At 43.0% G+C, this 26,207-nt stretch overlaps 1 protein-coding gene across 3 annotated transcripts; it reads right to left on the reverse strand.

Moving 5' to 3' along the window:
- Positions 1-1,511: 1,511 nt before the first annotated feature.
- On the reverse strand, positions 1,512-25,779 carry MDM2 (MDM2 proto-oncogene). Of its 3 annotated transcripts, none has more exons than XM_058557665.1 (11): positions 25,677-25,779; positions 25,074-25,158; positions 21,972-22,046; positions 19,665-19,798; positions 17,258-17,307; positions 14,331-14,398; positions 14,111-14,207; positions 9,806-9,966; positions 6,000-6,155; positions 5,271-5,348; positions 1,512-3,638 (listed from the first exon to the last, which is right to left on the reverse strand). In XM_058557665.1, exons 2-11 carry the CDS (start codon positions 25,152-25,154, stop codon positions 3,075-3,077), a joined length of 1,464 nt encoding a protein of 487 aa, XP_058413648.1. In that variant the 5' UTR covers positions 25,155-25,158; positions 25,677-25,779; the 3' UTR covers positions 1,512-3,074. The 3 variants fall into 3 exon arrangements, with proteins under 3 accessions (XP_058413648.1, XP_058413647.1, XP_058413649.1); XM_058557664.1 differs by lacking the exon at positions 25,677-25,779 and adding an exon at positions 25,284-25,409; XM_058557666.1 differs by lacking the exons at positions 25,074-25,158; positions 25,677-25,779 and adding an exon at positions 24,871-25,067.
- Positions 25,780-26,207: the final 428 nt, after the last annotated feature.

The raw sequence follows: 26,207 nt of genomic DNA on the forward strand, positions 1-26,207 counted from the left end.
GGTCCGCGGAACGCGGGGCTTGGAGAGGGGACAGCGGGGCAGCGGCGACCCCGACCCCCGATCCCGAGAACGTGGCGGGCAGCAGCGGGGCCCCTGACCGCGGAGGCGGGGCCCCGATCCACCCCACGGAGCTTCCCGCCCAGGGGCCCCGACGCGGATAGGGAGGCCAGCACCGCTGCGGGCGCGAGGGCCCGCTGGGCCCCCCGAGGAGCGCGGGTGAGCCCCGGCCTCGTGCAGAGCCGCCCGCGGACGCAGGGCACAGGCCGCGAGCCTGCACCTGGGCGATGGCGAGGGTCCAAACCCAGGAAGCGCTGCCTGGGAAGACAGCGTCCCGACCACAAACACACCCGCAGGGCACAGCCCAAGCGAGGAGATTCTAGCGGTATTTTACCATACCATTCCAAATGCATGGTGGTGGTTAGTGCCATCCAGGGCATTCTGACTCCGGGGACCGTGTGTGCACGGCCGATTAATGAATTACTGAGCACCGGGGACGCTCCGTCTCCCTGTCACTTCACATGCTCTCCTGCTTTCTGCTGCTTTTTATTCCTGCTAACAGTCCACTTGACCATGTGTTAACACACTCAGCACTTCTGAGCACCTTCTCACGTGCTAGCGCTTTCAAATCTATCTTTTTCAAGCACTGTTTGTAAATGTAAAAAATTCCCTATCATAAATAATTTCAAGCTGGCTATATGACAGCCAATAAGGCCACAAACTTTTAAACTGGTATATTTTTTTAAGCTGAAGAAATACTTTTTTTTGTAAATAGTAAGTCAAAACCCAATTCAGCGTCAAAACGACCAGTAAGAACTAGAGGCTTCTCACATCACAAGGCATGACAGCCTGCCGTTTCTGTCAGGAGCCAACAGACCTACACACCAATCAGTACCTTTAAACTCCTTCTAAAAATAAAAATCTGAACTAACTGACCCAGCAGCTAACCCTGGTCTGGCTCTGGTGCCCACAAGTCCTGCCTTTACAGCCAGCTTCCACACTGGAGTCCCAGCGCTCTGCCTCATCCAGTAACCTCTCGGCACCGTGTATCACAGTCAGGAAGAGGTTCTTGGCCTCACAGCCTTCAGCATCACAGATGACACAGAGAAGTGACAGGTATTACAACAGGGCTTCCATGCTGACAATTGGCAGGGTGCCCAGCCCTCACTCCTCTCCCTGCCCCACCAACATCCCTCCAGAAAGTTCACTATCACTTGTTGAGAAACCGCGTAAGCCAGCCTGCCGCACGGTGACACAGGTGCAGAGGACAGGGAGAAAGCCCTGCCATACAGTAACATCCGTCTCTCCAGCTGGTCCACTCAGTGCCGTGGAGGCTCCCAGCCGCACCACGCCGCCCACCAAGACGTGTGCTCCACATTGGGCAACGTGACCGTCCCAAAAAGGCAGCCCATTCAGACGTGTACCTCTGATTACCCAAAGAGATGATACTCAAAACTTATTATTATGAAAAAATTAAGTGTTTATAAGATCCAATAATCACATTCTTGAAACAATTCTTAATCAAACATTTAATAAATCCTTTATTTGTAAATTAATAAATATCCTTGTATGCTAAACCCAAAAATTCAGACAATCAAGACTATATTGGCATAGACATGCTGAATGAAACATCTGCAGATTTGAATGTTCTGTAAATAGCAAAACCACTGCATAACATGTCCTGAATGTAGGTGTCTATCATCTCATTTTTACTAACAACTTTCCTCAGAAAGGATAGATTCCCCTTAGTTCTCACTCAAGTATCATAAACGCCAAATTAACAAAGCTTCCCTGCATGTGCGGACCACCTGCTCGGGCACTGACCCCCCAGCCATCTGCCTCTCGCTCACACACGCACACATGGGGGTCCTGTGTGTGCGGTCTTGCACTGTTAGTACCCGGCACACGCAGGCGCTGTGCAGCCTCGCCCCTCCGTCTATTCTAAACTTAGAGCTCAGGCGATGGTCCTGTCCTCACCTGAGTATGGACAACTGTCACACACAAGAGCAAAACACTGGGACCAGAAGTCAAAGGGGTTATTTTACTATTTTGCTGAAGATTCATATTTAAATATAAATCAAGATGTTAATCTATGAGTTTGAGAGACATTTTAGAAGCCTATGTTGTGACCCTGACATTCTTGAAGGCAAGTAAGGCATGATTTCTGGACAATTTAGAGAGAAGTTATGACATTTCCAGCTAGTTTAAAAACAAGCAGTCATTCTGCTTATTAAATATCTGAATGAGTCTTTGTGAATTCACTGGTTTCTAAAACTGGCCTTATGCAAAGGTTTGAAACCCAGCTAACTCCTAGGACCATGGAACCTGGCCCAAGAAGGTCCTTCAAAATGTCAGAATTGTTCTTCAACACAGGGGACACAACAGATTGCACCACATTCTGAAGAGGGTGGACAGGGGCCTGTTACACAGGTGAGGGCCCGAAGCCAGGCCCACATTGTACCAGGGACCTCACAAAGGCTGTCTTAGGTAAAGGGGAACTATTCTCCAAGACGTCTCCACATCATTACCACCTATCCCTTACTGTCCAAGAGGCTGGAGGATGAGAAGTACATTTTTACTTACATAGCACCAAATATAACTACTGATTTCTTTTTTATCAGGCCAGAGCATTTTAAGAGGCTCTGAAAGAGTAAGTACAGTCAGAATGCTTAAGAGTATCTAAAATTTAAAGATCGTATCTTTCACACATTTTTTCTCCTTATATGAAAGGTACTAAATAAGCTACATTTAAATGTCCCACTTATATTTTTTGAAGATCGGCTACTTCTCATTTAAGAGAAAGTGGAAATTATTTAAAACACAAGGGGTGGGGTAAAGGATGAGCTACATATCCAATTCAAATTACATAACAATCCAAATATATAAACAGAAGTGAAATTTCCTAAAAGGAAGTAAATATTGATTTCCCCCCCAAAACAGGTAAATTACACTAGAGAAGAAATCTACATACACCTTTCTCACTTTGATATATGTAAAAAAATAAAAATAAATTTCATGCTAAATTTTTAGGGTTATATAGTTAGAAATACATGACTCTACTTTTATAGACAAGTCAACTAGGGGAAATAAGTTAGCACAATCATTTGAATTGGTTGTCTACATACTGGGCAGGGCTTATTCCTTTTCTTTAGCTTCTTCGCGCATGTAAAGCACGCCATGAGATGCCCTGTTTTGCCATGGACGATGCAACCGTTCTTAGGTCGTCCTTGGCAAATCACGCAGGGTTCAATGGCGTTCAGGGGAAGGCTAGACTCCACGCTTTCTTCTTTGTCGTGTGTTTCTTCCCTCTCAAACTCATTGACACCTTCTTGGTTGCTATAAACGACGCTGTTGGAAGTTGACGGCTGAGAATAGTCCTCACTCTCTTGGGCCTGGGAGGCTTGTGTGACCGTGTCGTCATTGTCCTCAGCATACGGTTCTCTGGAATCATTCCCTGTGGTTTTCTTACAATCGGGGACATCAAAGCCCTCTTCTCCTGGTGTGGAGCTGTCTAGTTTGGTACTCTCGGGCACTTTCCCTTTATCTTCAGGAAGCCAGTTCTCTCGAAGGGCCCAGCATCTGTTGCAATGTGGTGGAAGGGGAGGATTCATTTCATTGCATGCAGTACACTTCCAATAGTCCTTCAAGGAAATAAGACAGAGTGAGTCTCTGTGACCCTCAAAGAACTAGTCACAGCAACGCTGGCAACTTCAATAAGTCTAAGGTACAATGTATCACACAGCTCAATTTTCAGCATTTCATGTTTTATATAAAACCGCCTTTCCTCAAGTATGAGGTTGTAATTTTTTTTCAGCCAAACCATGCTGAAAAATCCTAAAACAAAACATGTACTCACCGCGATCTTAGCCATGTTACCTGTGACGTGATCTGTTGAGGACACAGACAGGGCTGGTTCATTTAGTTGAAGCAAGTGCTGTGGGATGTTCTCCTCTGTAATGAGGCCTGGACCCACTCCACCCTGAAAGGCTCCCCTGGGTACTGCGCAGAGAGTCCACCCAATCTGCCAGCGACTAAGACTCCTTAAGAAGTGCTCTAAACCAGGGCTTACCCAATGCTCCCAAACTTCATCCACAAAGGAAGCGCTAAGACATTCTTCTCAGCCATCACTGCCAGCTAAAATCTGTCATCCCCGTCACTTTCCAAAATGCATGTCCTTCACGGTCTGTCCTTTCTCATGTCCCCATCTCTGTCACTGCTCCCTGCTTCTTCCTTACCCCACTGCTTACTCCCAAACCTTCCCACCGTGCAATCAGGACAACCCCTCACATCCCCAGCCTCTTTTCTGAACACGTCCTCTTCTGCTTTAACTGAGGCTTGGCTCTTGTCTGAGAACACTGTACATGCAAAACACGCCACAAGAGACCCTTCTCATCTTGCCATGAATACCATCACCCTTTCTACACTGCGTGACAAATGACATAAGACATCAGCAATCAGGGTGGAGACTGTTCACTCTCCTACTTGGTTCTTTCAAGTTCTCAAAGGAGGTTTCTACTAACTGATAAAATCGAAGACAAAGGTCTTGAAATACGGCAGGGAGGGTGCATTAAAGAGTCCAATAAATTGCAAGATCCAAGTCTGAAACATTTCACTCAAGCTGACATCAAATGAGTCAACTAGTTACTTGAATTATTTTCTACTACAGCAAAAAAATTTTCAAAAATTTTACATTTTCACCTTTTTTGTATTTGGATAATTAATAATTGTTTCCAACTCGGGAAAGAAAAATGAGATTTCGTATTCAAATGTAATACAAGGCAATATTAAGAACAAAAATTAAAGCAATAATATTCAGTTAAAAAAAACTTCCAAAACCTCAGGAACACAATAAAGCATGAAATATAAATGTTTAATTCCTGATTTATTTAATAGCAAATCCTACCACATTCTCTAATACAAATCAGTGTGACAAATGTTTATATTTGACAAGATTGGCAAAATGCCGGTGAGTGCCAGAGCTGGGTGATGAGACCCTGGAGAAGCATCATTCTATCCTCTCTGCTGTTCATGTAGGACTTTCTCCATGCAAGTTCTTTAAAAGTTCAAATTCCAACATAAAAACAACTAAAACATGTAACAACAGATCCCAACACAACAAATCAAAGAACAAAAATGCTTTAAATCATTGAAACTTTAAAAAGATTTTAACTTTATAAAAATGACCTCATGTCAGAAAGTAGACTACACATATTTTCCCAACCTTGACCTCAACGTTATTTTTTGATTCCTTAAAAAAGCAGATGTATACTTACAGCTAAGGAAATTTCAGGATCTTCTTCAAATGAATCTGTATCGCTCTCCCCTGCCTGATACACGGTAACTCGATACACCTAATAAAATAAACCCGTTAGCATCAATGCATCACCTCTGTTCTTCAACCAGAAAGCTGCCTCGTGGCAAGTCCTAAACCAACCTCGCGTGTACTGTACGTGAGAAATTCTGGGACGAAGGTCCAGTGGGAGGCGTAAGTGCAGAGGACACAGTGACATCCTCACCCACAGGGGACAAGGTGGCAGACAGGATGTGTAGAATGAACGAGGAAAAAGTTCAGTACAAGTATTTGTGTTCTCTAAACACAGAGGCACTGAGTAACAGTGAAGCAGCTAGAAATGTTGAAGGTGCTGCCTTCCGGAAACAGATCTGGAGGTGCTGTGTGACTTTACCCGGGCACATGCTTTACTTTTATAAAAAGTAAATTAATATTAAAAGAGGAGAACTGAATTAAATATTTTAAAAAACGAGTAGACTATTATAAGAATGCTCATTAAGGCCTACTGACTGCTTGGCATTAGTAGTTGTAAGAACATAAATCAGACAACAAGGAAGCACAAAAGCCTCACGCCCACAAAACAATATTCTAGTTTGAACAAATCAAGAGTCAAAGATTTCAAGTGAAATCTGAATATATTATCTCAGTCTCATCAGTCAATGAATATGAAAACTATTTAACAACTTCGGAACATGATTAGAGGAAGAACCACCTCATCGTCCTCGTCGGAGAGCTCCTGCCCCTCTTCACTGAGGCTGTAGTCTTCCGAGTCGAGAGACTCCACTTCAAACTCCACACTGAATTGGTCTGAAACCGAATCCTGATCCAACCAATCCCCCGAACGCTCGCTCACACCAGCATCAAGATCCTGAAATCAGGGAACAGTGACAACACACATTACCTGCTGGCCTCTGTAACAGCCCCCAACCCATCCCTGCGCCTCAACTTCCTCCTCAGATCCGTCCTCACACTGACTCAGATCAAGATCCGGGGGTACTATACCGTCCCTTCCAAAACCCCACTCCACACAGGAAAGAGTCAGATGCCCCAGCAGTCAAGGCACACAGAGCGTGACTGCACAAACATCTTCCTCTCATCTCCCCTCCACTACATGTCAACAGCAGCCAGAGCTAGATCGCTTCCTACAGCAGACCTGGCCCCTCGATCTGCACGCTATCCCACTCTAACGGAACAGCCTGACGGTTTTCAGTCTTGCTCACCCGTTACTGCTGGAGCCTCGGTCAAGACCGTAACTGCAACGGCTCTTCCAGAGTCAATTATCTGTACCACTTACACGGCATTATTGAATACTATACATTTTCACACAAATTACGCAAGACGTAAGTTTGATGCATGTTTCTTATCTGAACTATAACCACTTTTAAGAATTAAGACCATGTCTTAATCATCTTTCTATCTTCAGATTGGTAGAATGCTAGTAGCTACAACCTGCACAATAATTATGAGATTTGTTTTTTAATGAACTTGGAGAACAATTTCTCCGGAAGAGCTTTTAGACTTAACTTTTTATTGTTTTTTTTTCTTTTTGGTGAGGAAGATCACCCCTGAGCTAACACCTGTTGCCAATGTGCCTCTTTTTGCTTGAGGAATATTGTCCCTGAGCTAACATCTGTGCCAATCTCCCTCTATTTTGTATGTGGCATACCACCACACCATGGCTTGATGAGTAGTGTGTAGGTCCACGCCTGGAATCCGAACCCGCGAACCCCAGGCCACCACAGTGGAATGCGCAAACTTAACCACTATGCCACCAGGCCAGCCCCTAGACGTAATTTTTTAAAATTTATTTTTAAAGCTCTGTAACTGCTCCTGTGAGTCCTCAATTTAGGACTTGAGTTAACAGTATGAGAACCTAATAAGACCTTCGGTCCCAGGACAGTTGCCATCAGTGGCTGGGGTGGGAACACGCGACAAAGCAGAAAGCTGGAAGCAGAGAAAGGACACGGGTCTGGGGTCAGGATACACACCTTCTCACTCTAGATTTCCGCTGAGTAGCTGTTAACCCTGGACATCTTTAACCCGTAAAGGCCACAGCTGCCTCCCATATGAAAGGAGTCTGGATTGAATTATCTCTAATATTTCCATCATTTATTAAAAAAAAAAAAAAAGTATATTATTTTGTAACCCCTGAGATGAAAAGGCTGTTTTGCAGCGAGGTCAGCGAAGCAGCAGTGGGGGCAGCAGCTGCAGCTCTGACTCCTCACACGGGCTCTGTCAGCAGTCAGGGCACAGTCACAAGTCTAGCTAGAAACATCTCTGATAGCGTAACTGAACACACTGGGTACTTCAATTGACTAGGCTTCAGTGCACTAAGTTTAAAATAAAGAGGTAAATCACAACAGAAGTTAAGTCTCAGAAAGCATCTTCTATGGCAGGGTGGGCGAAGAGCAGCCCACCACCCGTCTATTTCACGAGTACAGGTTTACGGCCACGGCCACCCCCCTGTGCACCTGCCGTCCAGGCTGCGCTGGCTCACAAAGCAGAGCTGAGAAGCTGCAGCAGAGACCACGGGCCTGCAAAGCCCAAAACAGTTACCACTCGGCCCTTTCAGAGAGTCTGCCCATCCCTGGGCTAGGGTACTATGAAGAAAACAATATTAAAAGTTGTTTTTAAAAAGTTTTGCCTATTGTTCAAAAAAGAATGACTCAGAAACTTTTAAATACTGTATATTTAGTATTTATCAAGCATCAGACAGGCCTGATCTGGAAAGATCTTAAATTTTGAAGTCAGACATTCCTTGTTTTGTCTGAATTCCAAGTGTGACAACTATTAGTTTTGGGGTCTTAAGTTATTTGAAACTCACAAGTTTTAGTTTTCCCATCTGTAAATGGAGTTTGAGGCTGCTGAGATGATAAAAGTAAGAAATCATGAAAACTGTCCAGTTAGGGCCTAGAAGATAGACTTAGTTCCCCAATTTAATGAACCCAAAACAAAGAAAAGATGGAGGGAAAATGCACTTTCCTTTAGCTCTCTTCACAAATCAGTGAAGGGAGTGACGACCAGAAGATTCTTACATGAGGTAGGCTACAAAAGCTTTCACGACTAGGGACTTAGCCTGAAAAACAACAGATTTTTAATAGATAAGATTTTTAGAAGACAGTGTAGGAGAGGACTAATAAAAAGAAAAAAGAAATACCCTCTACGTTGCTTTGATAACACAGCAGTGGAAAGCAAGACAGGGACTTCAAATATTATTCAGCTAGAATTCTGAAACAACTTGGACAGAGACTGTAAGTTTAATGGGCATAGCAGTTCTATTTAAACCATCTGTAAGGAATAAAAATATCCAAACATGAAGTTTGTATACACATCAAGTTTCCTTTAACTGGATTCAATTTTCAGATCACACATATTTGCTCTCAACAACCTGAATTTTTTTCATAGCATGTATTAAATGTTTTAATGACTTGTTTAACTGTTGATGATCTACCTCCCCACGAGGGCAGGGACTGTATCTACCCTGACGACCACTCCATCTCCAGGGACACGTGGAGCCTGGCTCAGAGAAGACACGGAAGCGTCTCCTGAAGGAAGAACTTGCTCTCAGAGCCCGTCATGCCATCTAGTGGCCAACCCAAGCGCCAGCTCTACCAAACCCTGACCCCGAGGGCACATCTGTCTCCATAAAATCCCTGTTCGGGCAGAGAAGCATGTAACATAAGAGGTAGAGGGAGGAAGGAAAAGTGAGAGCAGGGGCACCGTCCCAGCTGCTTCAGTCCTTTCCACCTCCCAGGGAACTATACAATGATCACTAATATCCCCAGTAATGACCGTGAGACATGGCCACATCTCAAATAAAGGTTCCCAATTTAACATTTTAAAGACAAATTTTTAATGACAAGAAACAAAATATTCCATTTGTCAAGCATTCTTGCTAGCAAAAGCTGTTTTACCAAACTTCAGTGATATTTCTTAAGAATTTACTCCTGGCTAATACTCTGGAATTTTGTATCAATAATCAAAAGCTACTGATCCTCTCTCGCCATCCATGCACTAATACACCCATGCTAACTTATTAGCTGATAGCTGTAATAAAAAAGATACTTTTACTCTAAATATTCAAGACAAATTTGCCTTAGAATCCTAAGATACCTAACTAAACCAAATTTTCCCTTTTGTTCCTTTATTTTTTAAAAAGTAAAACTTCTAAATTCTTAGACTACTCTATACTCCAATTTATTTAAATTTACTATTGGTGCAGTGGCCCACAAAGGCTCTCCAACATGGGGGGTGACGTTAATAACTATTAATATTGGTCCTGATTTTGCCAACACACCCCAGTGCAACTCCACTCTCTTCCACCTTACCCTTCTCCCCCAGCCTGGGGTTGGGGTGGGGCATATCTATACAGTAGATTTATCTGAAAGACAAGTTTACCAGTGTGTATAGCAGCAACTGCGAATCACAGATGTGCATTCTATCTGAATGCTTATTAGGACTGCCAGAGCTAGACCTAAAAACCAGAGAGTCTTGTTTCACTTAAAACAAGAGGATTACCGGATCGGATGGGGTCCCTGCCGATTCGCTGCTACTGCTCCTCTCACAGCAGATCTCCCTGATGACACACAGAGCGAGGCTTTCATCAAAGGAAAGAGAGATGCTGTCGGATTTGTGGCGCTTTCTCTGTCGTTCACCAAGTAATTCATCAGCATTTTCTTCTGCATATGTAAGGAAAAACAAGTCAGTTCAATTGCTATACTGTGATTTATTTAGAAATTGAGCTGTCTTGAGTACCTATTTCTACTGAAATTTAGTTTCAATGAAATAAACAGAGAATAGTGAATTACTACTGTTTCAAAAGTCAACGCTATTTCACTGCATCTCTCTGACGGCGAGTTATAGAAGAACACTCTATTTCCAAAGGCTTTTCAAGCTTCTTCCAGAACTTTATCTCCATTAAGTCACAATTAGTTTACTTCATCTAGAGCTTTTATTAACTAAATGATCTAGGATTTGCCTGTCAAAATCAAACGTTAGGATATAAGATTTCCTTTTTTTTTTTTCCCCTGAGAAGAACTAAAAATGTTTAATTTACTTAGAAGGTATTCTTAATGTTTCAATTTCCTCAGTACCTAGTCTGTATTTTCAACAAGAATCAAAACCAGTGAAAACTGTCCATTTTATTTTAAATAATAAATTATTTCTGACCTAAAGTCAGAATGTTACCAAATCTGTCAGGCACATAAATGCGAGTCCTACCTTATACCAGACATAAAAATAAATTCCAAGTGAATTAAAGAGCCCAACACAAAGAACAAAACCATCCAAGTACTTATAGGAGAATATTCTTATAATACTGGAATGGGGAAGGATGACATAATACTGCAAAGCCCTCAAGAAAGACTATCAAGATTAGACTATGCCAAGTAAAGTTTACACGGCAAAATAAACACCATAAACAAAAGTTAAAAAGGCAAATGTCAGAATAGAAGAGAACACTTGCAACATATATAACAGAAAATGGTTAATACCCATTTTATACAAAGTCCTCCTACCAATCAAGTAAAAGACAAACTTGATTTAACAATGTCAAACATACCAAAAAGCAACTCATAGAATACAAATGACTAAGAAACACGGAAAAATCTCCTACCTCCTAGGGATCAAGGAAATGCAAATTGAAAGGAGATAGCATTTTCCACCCATGAGAATGACAAAAACTAAAACGGAAGACAGACTCAAGAGATTTGAGAGAGAGGACATTTTCACACACTGTTGGTAGAAATGTACAATAGTGGACATTTTGTGGGCAATTTCCTTATCCTCGACAAACGCCTAAATAATTACTAGGGGCTGTTCCTGGCAACCCTACATGTGAGGATCTAACAGGGTACTGGGATTAAACGAAACATAATCCAGAGGCTGAAACAGAACCACCCTCCCCCCTCTGCTCCCTCCCTCCCCTCTCCTGGTCAGAGGTCCCCTCTCCTTCCTCTGAATTCCCAAAACACTGGTGTATCCTACACTCTGCATAACTTTATGTCACTCTCCACAGCTAGACCCAAGTCCCTGACGGAAGTCCCTCAGCATGTCTGTGTTCCCTGTGGGAAAAGGGGGTCTGGGCTGACTGATATCAGACAGAAACCTAAACCATGCTACTGACCCATGTGTTTCACCTCCATTAAAAATAACATTTGAGGGGCTAGCCCAGTGGCACAAGTGGTTAAGTGCGCACACTCCGCTGCGGCGGCCCGGGGTTCGCCGGTTCGGATCCCAGGTGCGCACCAACACACCACTTGTCAGGCCATGCTGTGGTGGCATCCCATATAAGGTAGAGGAAGATGGGCATGGATGTTAGCCCAGGGCCAGTCTTCCTCAGCAAAAAGAGGAGGATTGGCAGATGTTAGCTCAGGGCCGATCTTCCTCACACACAAAAAAATAATAACATTTGAGGGCTTTTCCTGATTATTAAGAAATTATATTACTCACTGTAGAAATGTGAAAAAAATATAATTAAAAAACCCCAAAAGGTAAACATTTGTAATGCTACCACCGAGAGAACTACCATAAACATTTTAGTGTAATAATCTTCCAGTGTTTTTTAATTTATTTCCTTTTTTTAAAAACATATTTGAATCACACACTATATACATATACAGTTTTTGGACTGTCTTCTCTTATTCTTCTACACTATTTTTAATGGCTGCGGAATATGGTGTCCACGACGCAGGTCCCTGTGTTGTTGATCCTAACTGAACCGCCTAGTCCACACATCTGAGCACCTGCTTCCTGCTGGCACGGCACCAGGCCACGGGGCTGCAGAAGTGAAGTCAGCGTCATCCCGCCACCAGAGGAAGCTTACAGTCAACCGTCAAGGCAACCGAAGCACAGTTATTCACAAGCTATGAGGACTAGGAAGGAAACAGCAGGGTGCTAAGGAAAAGAATAAGAAGAAGGGATTGCTTTTCTGGGTGGTCAAAAACAGCTTCTCCAAAAAGGTCATATTTAAGCAAAAACAGAAAAATGAGGAGCTGGTCTTGCAAGGTTGAGGTAGAAGAGCTCCTAGCATGGGCCGGCCCCGTGGCTTAGCGGTTAAGTGCGCGCTCCGCTACTGGCTGCCCGGGGTTCGGATCCCGGGCGCCCACAGACGCACCGCTTCTCCGGCCATGCTGAGGCCACATCCCACATACAGCAACTAGAAGGATGTGCAGATATGACATACAACTATCTACTGGGGCTTTGGGGAAAAAAGGAGGAGGATTGGCAATAGATGTTAGCTCAGAGCCAGTCTTCCTCAGCAAAAAGAGGAGGATTAGCATGGATGTTAGCTCAGAGCTGATCTTCCTCACAAAAAAAAAAAAAAAAAAAGAGCTCCTAGCAGAAAAAAACTATGTGCAAACAGCCTGAAAGCAGGAAGACTTGTTTGAGGAACCAAACAATCAGTGTGGCTGAGACACAGTGAAGGTGGAAAAAACGCCCAAACCAGGCCGAAGGTAGATCAGGGCCTCGCAGGCCCAGGTGAAAAGGGTGGGTTTTAACGACAGTCAGTAGTAAGTGACCACAGCAGCCACGTGGAGAAGGGACACAGTCCCATTTACCCTTCACTGTCTCTTCGGGGACTGTGTGAAGGAAGAGAGGAGCAGATGTGGCTGCAGTGGGCCAGCCTGGACCAGGGGAGATGACATCCTCATCAGCACAGGTGTTGTCAATGATCAACAATGCCATAATTAACATCACCACATAGAATCTCTGCATTTCTGATTATATCTCTAGGACAGATTCTGAGAGTGGAGGTACTAGGATAATGGTAAGAACGCCAAGCCTTTTTAAAATCCAAAAGGTTTAACCAATTTATACCAAGTGATACACTAGCAGTGTGTCAGTGCCACACACAAGTCAGCAAGGATAAGTATACAAATTTATCTTTGCTAATTTGATAGACCAGAAAAGACACTTTTCTGCATTTTTTTATTATCTGTAAAGCTAAAAAATCCACCCTCCTATTTATTACTCATTTGTATTTACTATGAAATATGTCTGGGTTTGTTTTTTTACCTTTTCAAATTTTTAATATTTTTCTTAGTGATTTTTGGGAACTTTTTAAGTAATAAAGATATTAACACTGTCAAATTTAAAGTGAATACCTTTCAAATTTGTTGTAATTTTTTTCATTTATCTTTTAAACTCATTTGGAATTCATTTTGGCATAAGGTACAGATATAACTTGATTTTTTCCCCCAAATAATCATTTGTTCTAGTCCCACGTATTTACTACGACACGCTCTGCTCTCACAGCCCTCCAGCCTCATGTGTGGACTCCAGCTGGGGTTTATCGATTCTGTTTCACAGATCTGCTGCATTCCTCCTTCACTCGAATCACACCATCTTGGTTATTACGACTTTTGATCAGGCAACAGCCTCCTCCACTGTCTCTTCTCTGCAAAAATGCCCTCAGCTAGTTTCTTTACCTTGTCTTCATTTCTAAGACACTATCTACTTTCTCTGGTTCTAAACTCATTGGTATGTTTTATCATTTATTAGAAACAACAAGGAACTATTTTAATTGCTAAGGTGACTAAGAACAATGACTAGAACAGAGTTTATATCTTTGTCCTCTATCATCTCGAATAACAGAGAGCTGGCCAACTACAAACTCCAGGGGCACAGTAACCCGTGCCCGCTGTAGTCATCCAGAAAATGCTGCTAAGAAAGCAGTTTTTAAACCAAATAAACCACATAAAAATAAGAATGAAACTCAGAAATTGATTCATCTAAACCAAAAAAGCATAACAATTTCATTAAGCCAAAATGCACTAATTTCAAGAGAGAATGAACACTGAAAGTGCCAATATTCGTATATACCTGTCTCACTAACTGCTCTCCTTCTAGATGAGGTAGATGGTCGAGAAACCAAACCTGAAGATGAAGGTTTCTCTTCCTGTAGCTCCTGTACAGGCTCCTAAGCATTCAAGGGGAAAAAAAACACAACTTAACTTCTAACACCAGGAAGCTGAAAATTCTTTGTTTTAAATAACCTTTCCAATTTTCAAGAAACATCATAGCTGAATGAGTTCAAGATTACCTTTAGATCACTCCCATCTTCAAGGGGACACCTGTTTTCACTCACAGATGTGCCTGAATCTGACGGTTCTGATAGAAAACAAAAACAAAGAATCACGAACTAAGAAAGAAAGGGCTGCTCAGCAGACATCGGCCCAGGACACAGTCCTTACACAACCTGACCTCTCCAGACAGCAGACGTGTGTCTCCCTGGTGCCATCCCTGCCAGATCCTGGAGACCCCAACAAGACAGTTCAATGTTCACAGAGAAGACACACAAGAGTCATTATAAAGTGTGATAAACACAATGGAAGAAATATCATAAGATAACTTAGTGAACACAGAGCAATGATTACTGGGCAGGGACAGGTCTGAGGAACGAGGAGTTGGGCAGGTTTCATGGTAGAAGATGCAGCAGGACCAGGAAAGGCCATTCCAGACTGAGGGGATGCCGTGTCAAAATGGCACCCAGACGTGACCCACAGGTAGTTCGTTGTTACTGGAACGTAAGCAGGACCATTGAGGATCCCTTGTGTCTTGCTAAACATCACAAAGATGTCAAGACGAAGCACTCAAGCCATCAATCCCGCATCACTGCATTCTTCCCAGCCGAACAGTACTTCAGAATCTTCCCCAAGGCATCGTCGCAGCTGCTCACCATTAAACAGGTTTAATCCAAGAGAGAAAACGGACTTGCCGATTCACAGCAAGTACTTCCTCCAGGGAGCAATAAGGAACCCCTAACTGGTCATTTTAAGCAGAAGAGTGACAATCACTCTGGCAAAACAGGAAAGAGAGCAGGGCCAGGGAAACCCGTATCAGACAGTGACTGCAGTGAGACAAACAGGAACGAAGCCTAACGCAGGCGTGGAGAGCAGATCAAGTCCAGAGAGCTGACAAGGTGAAACCCACAAGACCCGGTGTCTGAGATGCATGGCGAGGGAGAAGGCAGTCAAGAAGGACTCCAAGACTCTCCCTGGGGAGGACAGACGGGTGGCAGCATCCATCAAGAGAGAAACTCCAGAAGGTCAAGAGATGCAAGTGGGAAGAGAATGACTAGAGTGGATGAAACTCATTCAGGTAGGCAGCTGTAGTTGGTAGTTGGATGTAGAGACCTGAAGCTCCAAAATCAAGGCTTGAGATACAGGGTGTATACGATTACCAAAGATCCTAATCAAATATCCTTTGCTACTCCCTTGGAAACATCTTCATCTCAATAGTGAAGTCAGGCTTGGGTATTAACATTTTGCAATTATATACATTATCATCACAGTTTATTTCTTCTTTATATTATGGGTGAGGTATTACACTGACTTTCAGTTGCACATCTAGGTAGGTTATATTTTGCTTTAGTATTAGAAAGGAGACATGATAGAAAGGAAGCACGAGGTACGACAGGCTGAGAACACGGACACATGAATTCTCAAGTTCATCTACTTACCTGAAACCTGAAACAAACTCAGAAGGGAGACAACGTAAGTAATCTAGAGGTTACCATCCCATTAATATCATTTTCCTAGTAATCTACCAAAATTTAAATGAATGAATGAATGAATATCAGGGATAATACTTCAGAAAACTGAAAATACTACCACAGATACTATTTTACTTACCTTCATTTGGTTTCATAAAGAGCTTTGTCAAACAATAAAATGTCAAGTCACCAGCCTAGTAATTACTTCTATTCTGGGATAAGGTAGTGATGCTCTTTTCTGGGTCTTAAACCCTAACTTGGAAGAATAAGTGTTCAGTTCAACACATTTACTAAACACCATATTAACAGAACACTGTCCTGTGTGATGCACGATTAGAAATGTAAACGAGCAACATGACAACGAAATCTAAGGAAGGAATAGCAGGAGCATTCTGGGAAGTAAACGAGCTTCTGAGAACAGTTCTCATTGTGGTTCAGAAGCCTGTGGTGTGTTGGAGCCGGCTCCCACTGACACCCGCAGGCAGCCTGTGCACACCTCTTCCCAACTCCACGTGTACAGCCTGAAAATGGCCACGGCGGGAGTATTTGCACCACGGAAATCAGCAACCACCACACGTCAGGGCTTCACCCCGGAGAGTGGCTTGTTAACATTTACCAGCACACCACTGTATTTACTTACGTCTATCTTTCCAGAATGAGAATCCATTGCTTTCATAAGACTATCAAAGGGATATATGACCCAAAAATAACCAGTTAAGAACCACAGGTGTAAAGATAGGGAAGTAAAATGCCACTCTCCTAACCAAATTGGTAACCAAGTTTTGTGCATTATAAAAAACAAACAAACAGAAAGGACCCATCCTTTCACATGGTCCTACCTAGTATCCATATTACTTCCCAGAGCCTTTCAATACATGTTTCAAGGTTTGATCACATCTTTTTTTTTTAATGTATTTACATTGCATTTTATTTTTGGAAGAAGATTGGCCCTGTGCTAACATCTGTTGCCAATCTTCCTTTTTTTCTTTTTTCTCCCCAAAGCCCCAGTACATAGCTGTGCATCATAATTGTAGAGTTCTAGCTCTTCTTTGTAGGACGCCGCCTCAGCATGGCTTGATGAGCAGGGAGTAGGTCTGCGCCCAGGAGCCGAACCGGTGCGAACTTCAACACCACGCCACCGGGCCGGCCCCTGATCACATCTTGACTTTGAAGCTTTTGAAATTATCTACCTTTCAAAACAAATTTCAACTCTGATATCCCAAGACTTAAACTGATGTAACAGGATACTTAACTTTACATACTGCAAACCTGCATTAGAACCTTAATAATTATTATATTGTTTTAGTTCGTTCATAGTTCTTCCTGTTAAATTTATCATACTTTAATTAAATACCTAATCAAAGCAACTTTTAAAGAGAATCACAATTATAAAAGACAATCACAGTTTATATAAAAATATAAAATCACATCTTTAAAATATGTTTATATGTTTATGGTATTCAAAATTAACTTACCCTGCTGATTCACTACCACCAAGTTTCTGTAGATCATTGTATATATTTTCCTTTAGGGAGGAAAAGAAAACAAGAGATGTACATTTTAAAATAAAAATGTATTAAACTGAACTTAACCCGATTTTTAAATGCCTATTAGTACGAACTATTGCACACAAACCAAATTTTAAATCACTCTATTAAAATTGTATCACTGGCAAGCTTCAAGGCCCTAGAAAGCACCAGTTAGTTGCACGATGATTACATACAGCTGTTATGTATCACTAAGTCTCTCCAGCTGAAAGATTTCACATCTTCATTTCTCAAAATGTGCCTTGTTTGGACTTGACCAAAAGACCCCAGAAAATGCGTGTGAACACAGGAGGCAGGTTAATATACTTATTTTCAAACAGAACAGAAATTTTCTAGCTCTGTGCTTAGAAGCAGACTGCCTAAAAAAGTAGTGGGTTATGCAAGACCCACTATTAGGAACTTGACTATAATTCTGACTTGCACTAACCCTGGACCAATCATGGAATGGATTTTCTTTCTTGACCTTAAAATTTATTAACAGATAAAGCAGTATCCGTTCATTTAATAAACACAGACGGAGAACTTACTATGGACCAGTCACTGTTCTAGAAACTGAGGAAAACAGAACGAGACAGAAACCCCCGCCCTCACGGGGCTGCAGCCTCACAGGAGACAGCTCTCACTCGGGTGCTGCTGACGCCAGAGCACATTCTTCTTTCTTTCTTTCTTTTTCAAACTAACGATTTTAGAGAACGTTTACTGGTCACAAGATCTCTAATTGCCAAGGTTAAGGGGAAAGCGCCAACCCCCGCTATTTCTTCTCGCCCTCAGGACTGAAGATGCAGCTCCTCGAACGCACACAGAGCGACGCTCCTCTTCAGATCCTCTGTCCATGCCAGTGACTCTGCAGCGTCCCACCTCTCAACACGTCAGAACTCAAGTCAAAGGTAATTTTAATAGTAGGCTTTCGGGGCCGGCCCTGTGGCGCAGCGGTTAACTGCGCGCACTCCACTGCTGGTGGCCCGGGTTCGGATCCCGGGCGCGCACTGACACACCGCTTGTCAGGCCATGCTGTGGCGGCATCCCATATAAAGTGGAGGAAGATGGGCACAGATGTTAGCTCAGGGCCTAACATCTTCCTCAGCAAAGAGGAGGATTGGCATGGATGTTAGCTCAGGGCTGATCTTCCTCACAAAAAATAAAAATAAAAAAAAAATAATACTAGTTTTTCAGTATCAGAAACTACACCTCCAAACATATCAGAAGGTTCAATACTCAAATGGTGTAAAATCACTGATATAATTATTCCTTAAATTTATAAAGTTAAAGCTTATATCCTAAGGCCAGTGCAAAATGCTAACTAAATATTAAACAGAAGTGGTTTATAAATGGAAAGATGCTTATATAATGTTAAATTAAGAAACAAGACAAGACGAAATTAAATCTAGTGCATTAACAACTATGTTAAAACACATCTGCACATAATATAAAAATGACAGGTAAAAATACCTTTCAATGACAAACTAGGGTCATTTTTTTTCCTGTTCTTCTTAGCTTTCAGTCTTTTCCTAATGCTCAATAATGAACATATATTATGCTTATATATTCTTATATACGCATATATATATGCTTATATAATTAAGTTGTTTTAAAGTTATAAATATCCCATTTAATTACCATCTTTTTTAGCTATAACATTACTGAGCATTAAATACTAGTAGAATCTAGTTAATTGTTTGAGGTGAAAAGTATTCCTCCCATTTATTAAGATACCTGTTAAGGTTCCATACAGACTGACTGTGCTAAACTGAATGGGACAAGGAATCCCAAATATAAGGTAAGAATGAGGGAAAAAACAGTCTTCAGTTCCCAGCAGAAAAGTTCAGCTGAGTGCCATAATGGTATATGACAAAGAAAACCATTTCCAAAGGCACTGAGGCGCAAACTGAAGCCTCTCCCACAGGGTGGTAAAAAGACTGTCTTTGGAAGCGACTGCAATAATAATATTTTTAATATGCAGTAACTAATATGTGAATGCTTTCTATGTGCCAGACATTATGCTTTCTACACAACACCTCTTCATGACCTCCACACGAGGTATTTCTATTACCCCTACTTTACAAATCGGGGGACTGAGGTGTAGACAGGGTGAATCAGTTCACCTCATCAGACAGCTAGTGACTAAACTGAGCTAGGTCTCAAACCCAGAGACCGGTTCACAAGACTCCAGAACCCAGATTCTCAAGCAATAATGCTATACTGCTAAGAAATTAAATTTCAGCATCTTTTATGTATATAGTAACAATTTTTCTCTGACAAAAGGGAGTGAGGGTAGAGGTGACCTGAACTGTCTGCCTGGCTGGCTTTTCACAACGGACTGAACTGGAGAATGTACCTGTGTTCTTTCACAGAGAAGCTTGGCACCCCAAACAAATCCCCCAGGAGATCATTGGAACAATACACGATGTGCTGCTGCTTCTCATCATAGAGCCGTTTCGTCATGATATACTGGCCAAGGTAGAAGATAACCTGAGACAGAAACATGATTTCTGAGCATTAAAGAAAACTAAATGTTAGTTTCAAATACATTCAATAATATCTCATTTATCTGAAGAGGGTTAAACCGGCAACCGTCCACAACCACCCAGAATAATCACCATTTTACGTGCCAGAAAAGCTGCTCTTAAGTCCTTAAGTCTTTTCTTTTCAGTTTGATGGAAGTAGAGACACTGCTTCTCAGATTTACTTAAACAAACCTTAAAATGCATCTCTTTTTTTGGCAGACTTTAACTCTGCCCAGATACTCTCTAGGTGCAACACGTCAGAAAGAAGGGAGAAAGCAGGAAAATGCAAAACCATTGATAGCGATAAAAAGTTACAGAATCAAAAACACCAACTAGAAGAGAGCAGTGACCAGAGTCCTTTAGTAAAGTCCTGGACACCATACAGCCTTTGAGGTCATCACAGACGAGGAAGACAGGAAAACGACCAATTACATTTACCTAACATTTTGGGAGAATTCAGTAAATGAAATAAGCCCTCAAAGATATCAATACAATCATACAACAATGAACAATCAAAATAATGACCCTGAATCATGCATATACAGTTAAACTATACTCTGTGCGCCCCATGGAGACAAAGATGTAAGCAAGACATCCACATACACACCCATTAACCACCACCTAAATATGTATGGGACACTTTCACCAGTACTGTCTCATTCTTCTGATATTTCATTGAATTGTTATCACCGCCTTAGGAATAAGGGAACTGACCCAGTCTTCTCCAAAGTTCTATCTACTACCTCATACGAGCTTTCATCAGTCTCCCAATGCCTCAGAACAGAGATCCCACAACTGAAAACTGCATCAGACAGTACCTACGTTACTGCTACCTGGGTCAGCGTTAAGCATCCTAAGTCTTTACAATGGCCTTGATCAGTTTTCTCCTTATTTCTAGCTGCTACTAAATCCAAACTTGCTTGTTTCCTTAATTGCATATATAATGATAGTAAGGTCAAACCCAGGTTAACATGATTTACCTTGACACTTCACTGCAAGCACTGTCTGTAGACCTCACTGGCTAAGCACGCTTCAGACTTAAGGGACTATTCCTCCATGACTATGGAATGGAGATGGCTGGCAGACAGAGGAAGGAAGAGGATCTACACTCCTACCAAACACCCCATAGGGAAGTTTATAAAAATGTGCCTGAAAAGGAAAAGGGTCTGGAATCTCTTTCTGCCCACTATCCTGATGTAGGGAAGGTGCTTTAGCATTTTAAGCAATCTGAGCCCCATCAACTACGTAAGAGAGATCAGGAAGAGGCGCATTTCAATCACACTGAAATGTCGCCTATGATGGCCCAATCCCTCACTGAAAACCATGCTTCCTTGCACAAATTTAAAGCTAGAGAAATGTACCCATTAAATAGAATGTACATTCATGAAATCAGCTCACCTCTATCCCAGAAAGATCAGTGTACTGAACCCATGCACCTCTAGTGCACAAGTTCTTAACCTGGGATCGTGTATGCCCAGAAGTCCTTGAATAGAATTCAGGGGGTCCATTAATTTGGATGGAAAAAAAACTTCTATCTTTATTTTCACTGACTAACTGAAATTTAGCTTTTCCTTCAATTGTGAATATAGGCAACAAACCACAAAGTATTAGCAATATCTGTGATTTTGTCACCAATAAAAACCACCAGTGTTCTCACATCAAACTATGCTTGGAGTTAACATCTCAAAATATCAATTATACTCCCCACTACTTCAAAATCATACTGATTACATCAACTGCTAAATCTTATTATTTAATGTGTTAATAAAAAAGCACATATTACAAGCTTGTTTACTATTTTGGTAACTATTTTAATGTAATTTGTTTCCTTTGTAATGCTATATATTTCATTTCATGAATTTAAAAACATGACTCTGAGAAGGAATTACCACTCTGCCAAGGAGGTCCACAGCACAAAAAGGTTAAGAACCCCCAGAGATCTTCCCTTTTTCTCTCAGTTCCTAGCTAAGAAGTGACATTCAAGTATAATTAGAATTTTCAGCTTCAAATTATAGTCCAATGACCACAGTACTTAATATTGTCACTTACTGACAATTCTTTGTACAGCCAATTTCTCCCCATGGCTATAAATAACTAGTAAGACATTACTTATTTCATTCACTCTTAGTTCAGCTTACCTCTTTCATAGTATAAGTGTCTTTTTGTGCACCAACAGACTTCAACAACTTCAAAAGCAATGGCTTTGGTCTAACCTACAAAGAACAAAGAGTTGCTATTATACTTCCAAAATTATTCCAGAACCATAAGCCCCGTAACAAACACGTTCATAAAGAATTTCAAAAAAGGTAGCAGGCACTATGTTTAACAATCTCAAAAAATAAGTCATCATGTTTTCCCTAAATGTAATAGACTATATAAACTGAACACCAAGGACTGTCAAGGGGGTTTGGGAAAAAATGGTAGGATCTAGGGACCGGCCCGGTGGCACAGCAGTTGGATGTGCGCACTCTGCTGCGGCGGCCCGGGGTTCGCCGGTGCGGATCCCCGGTGCGCACCGACGCACCGCTTGTTGGGCCATGCTGTGGCGGCGTCCCATATAAAGTGGAGGAAGATGGGCACGGATGTTGGCCCAGGGCCAGTCTTCCTTGGCAAGGAAGAGGAGGATTGGCACTGGATGTTGGCTCAGGGCTGGTCCTCCTTACACACACACACACACACACACACACACACACACACACACACAAATGCTAGGATCTAATTACTTTGCAAAGAATCCTCAAGCATCATCAGCTGCAATCAAAAACGGTACCCAAGCCAACACAGTGAGAATTCTCTTTCCTGCAGCTATTTCTATCATCTGCTTACTACCCTACAAAATCAGCCATAAAAGGAATACTCCAATGAGCTTAGTGTAAGCTAAAGTTCAAAATCCAAGGGAAAAGAATAAATCTTTAGGGTGGGTTCTTTTACCAATCTTTTCTTTCTAAAGATTAGGTTCCTGAAGATGGAGAACTTAAATAACTAACCCAAGCTGACAAGGATAATTAAGAGCAGATCTGAGGCTGCAACTCACATCCCGGAACGACAAGCCAGCATTTTCTTCCTACTGTGTCATGCTGCCTTCGTTGGTCTACATGTCAAGTATCTACTTGACAAACATTTATCAAGCTTCTACCATGCACCAGACAGTGCTAGATATTCCAAAAACAACAACAAGTGTGATTCATGACCTCTATTCAAGGAGCCAGCCAAGTAGATCGGGCATCAATTTTTTCTGAAAAGAGCCAGAGTAAATATTTTAAGCTTTTCCTGCCAGATGATCTGACTCAGAAGCATAGATGATATGCAGACCAATGGGCGTGGCTGCATTTCAATAAAACTTTATTTACAAAAATAGGCAGCAGGCCAAATCTGGCCCACAGGCTGTAGTTTGCCTGACACTGATCTAGAGGCTCTGCAAGTGGTATTGAGAAATAACCTGCAAGAGGGCGGGGACTTAACTGCTTACGCTCTTTCTGCTGTCTGTTGCTGTATCGAAATCTTCAAAACTCAAGGACCTTCACAGCCTGCCACCCCTCCCAGACTGACGCCTCTGCCCTTCTCGATACACTCCTGTCCTCTAACTGAAATCTGACAGCATTTCAGTTTGGATCTAACTCTCAAAATTAGATCTAAGAAAAATGGCCTATTTCCAACTAATGAACAGAATAATATCTAATAACTGAAAAGTTTAAAATACACAATAGATGTAGTACTGAATCATCAATTGTTCTGATCACACATGTTTATGTGCTCACATCTGCACTCTACTTTCAGACTATTTAAAGTATGAACTCTCTCAGAAAAGATAATGACTTTTTTCTCCTAAAATTTTATATATGCTATATTAACTTCAAACTACATGAAACAACTCAAAGTAAAAGTCTGCAATGGAAAGACATCAGTTTTTTATTAACACTTAAAAGACATGCATTAATAATAAAACTACCATAAAAGACAATATCATTCTTAATCTTACATTTAAGAACAAAAAGATAAATTCCAGATGAAAAAAGACCTAGATGCAAAAATTTTTGAAAATTAGAAGAAAATACAGGAATATATTTGCATAATATTGGGATGGCAGAGTTCTTCCAAAGCATGAAATTCATGCTATGAAATTCAAAAGCCAACAAATCTGACTTCATAAAAACATTCTCAACAGCAAAAAGACAACATAAGCAAAGTTAAATGCAACATTTGTAAATGATCAAAGTTAAATATAACTTGAAACACAGAGACTACTACAAATTATTAAGAAAAATACAATAAATCTTAAAGAAAAGTGGACAGATAAGACCAGGCAAATCTCAGAACAAATGATTTAACCAATTACAAGATGCCCAACCTCACCAGAGATTAGGGAAATACAAATGCAAACGACGACAGAGTACCTTTTACAGATAAAATGGCAAAATAATAAAAAAAATTGATAATATTCAACGTTAGTACAATCTTTTAGTGAGCAAGTTAGCAGCAGCAATCAAATATGTGTATAGTTTAGGCCCCAGGAGTTCTACTTCTATAAAATCCTTCTTACAGAAATATTCACATAACGCCTGTTAGGATACATGTACAGAGCAGCACTATTTGTAATACTCAAAAACTGAAGGCAATTAAAACACCTATCAGTAAAAGCATAAATTTAAAAAATGGTATACTAATGCTATGAAGTACTATGCAGCCATTAAAAAGAATTCTGTAGATTTTATATTGACATGGATGCTATCTGCAGAACATCTCTAGTTTAGTCCTGTTTTAGTAGAACAGGAGATGACAGACTAAAATTGACTCGTCACATATGTAGCATGTACACAGAGAGAGATCTACAAGGAGACACGGTGGAAAGAGAAGACTGGAATTTTCAGCTTTTACTTTATACATTTCTGTAACCCCTAAAATATTTACAAGCATGAATTACTTCTGCGACTTTCAGAAACTATTTAAGAAGTTCAATACTGACAGGTCAAAATAGAAACAAACAAGCGGTCACATAATCAACTTCCGCACTCAGCTTGAGAATGTCACGGAACTTACTTTTAAATCCAGGGCGGTAAAGCGCAAAGAAAATAAATACTGATTCTCACAGTTAACTTCTACTCCCCACGGAGTGGCAGAATTTAAGCTATATCCACACAGTCTCACTTAGAGTCACGCCACAACTGAGGTCTACGGAGTCAGTCGATCAGCTCAGCACACACACTATCTGCGAACGTTCCACCTGAGACAGAAATACCAACCAGGGTCTCCTGCTCCGCAGCTGGGATCTGCGCGGTGCTTACTGCACCATCAGTGGACACAGACATGTTGGTATTGCACATCTGCCTAAGAGCAGGGAGAGAAACCACACGATAAAAACTCGCATAACGCAACATCTGTGACAGACGACAAACCGCGCAGAAAGGAGACGCGCGTCCCCGGGAGACCCGAGGCCGCCCGCGGGGGCTCACCTGGCCGGGCGCACGCTCTCCCGGGGCGCGGGCACCTCCGGCGCACGGCCGGCGCGGCCACGGGCGGCGCGGGTTAAAGGGTCCCGCTGGAGACAAGTCGGGGCTTAGCTCCCGCGGAACGTGTCCGAACTTGACCGGCGCCGCAGCGCTGAGTCAACCGCCGGCCGCCCCGCCCCGCCCCGCCCGGCCCGGCCCGGCCCGGCGCGCGGCCACGCGGGCGCCACAGGCACCTGTCACGGGGCCCGGCCGCCCGGCCGCCAGCCCCCGCCCCGCGCCCCTCGCCCCGCGGCCCGAAGCCCCGCCCGCGCGCCCGCCTCCTCGGGACAGAGCCCCCCACGTGCCCGCCGCGGAGCCGCACAAAGGGGGCCGGGAGCGGGCCGGGCCGCCCCTCACCGGGCCGCGGCGTCCTCACGGGGCGCGCGGGCCCCCGACGCGCGGGGCCTCGGCCGCCATCGCCCCGGGCCGCGGGCGCCGCTCGCTCGGCGGGCGGTCGGGAGGGGTCCTGCGGGCACGCGGCCCGGTCAGCGGCGCGGCGGCCCCCGGGGCGCCATCGCCTTCCGCTCCCGCCGCCGCGCGGGCCTCCGCCCGCCCCGCCGTCCGCCCGCCCCCTCCCGCGAGCGCGCCGGAAGCCGCCCCGGCCAATGGGGGCGCGGGGCGGGCCGGGGGCGGGGCGGGGCGGCCCCGGAGCGCCGCGTCCCCTGCCCCGCCGCCCCCGCCCCGGCCCGGCGGGCGGGGCCCCTCGCGCCGCGCTCTGCTCGCCCCCCGTCCCCGCCCCGACCGCGGTGGAAACTGCGGGCCGAGGCGCGTCCGAGCGCGGCCTCCGAAAAAGAAACCAAAGTTAACAGCTGTGCGGTCTGTTGAGCCCTCGCCGCCCGCCCTCCGAGTTGTACGCAGAACGAGTTATTTCAAGACTTGTTTTTTAAA

This window comes from Diceros bicornis, chromosome 17 (genome assembly GCF_020826845.1).
Source record: "Diceros bicornis minor isolate mBicDic1 chromosome 17, mDicBic1.mat.cur, whole genome shotgun sequence".
Classification (NCBI taxonomy): domain Eukaryota; kingdom Metazoa; phylum Chordata; class Mammalia; order Perissodactyla; family Rhinocerotidae; genus Diceros; species Diceros bicornis.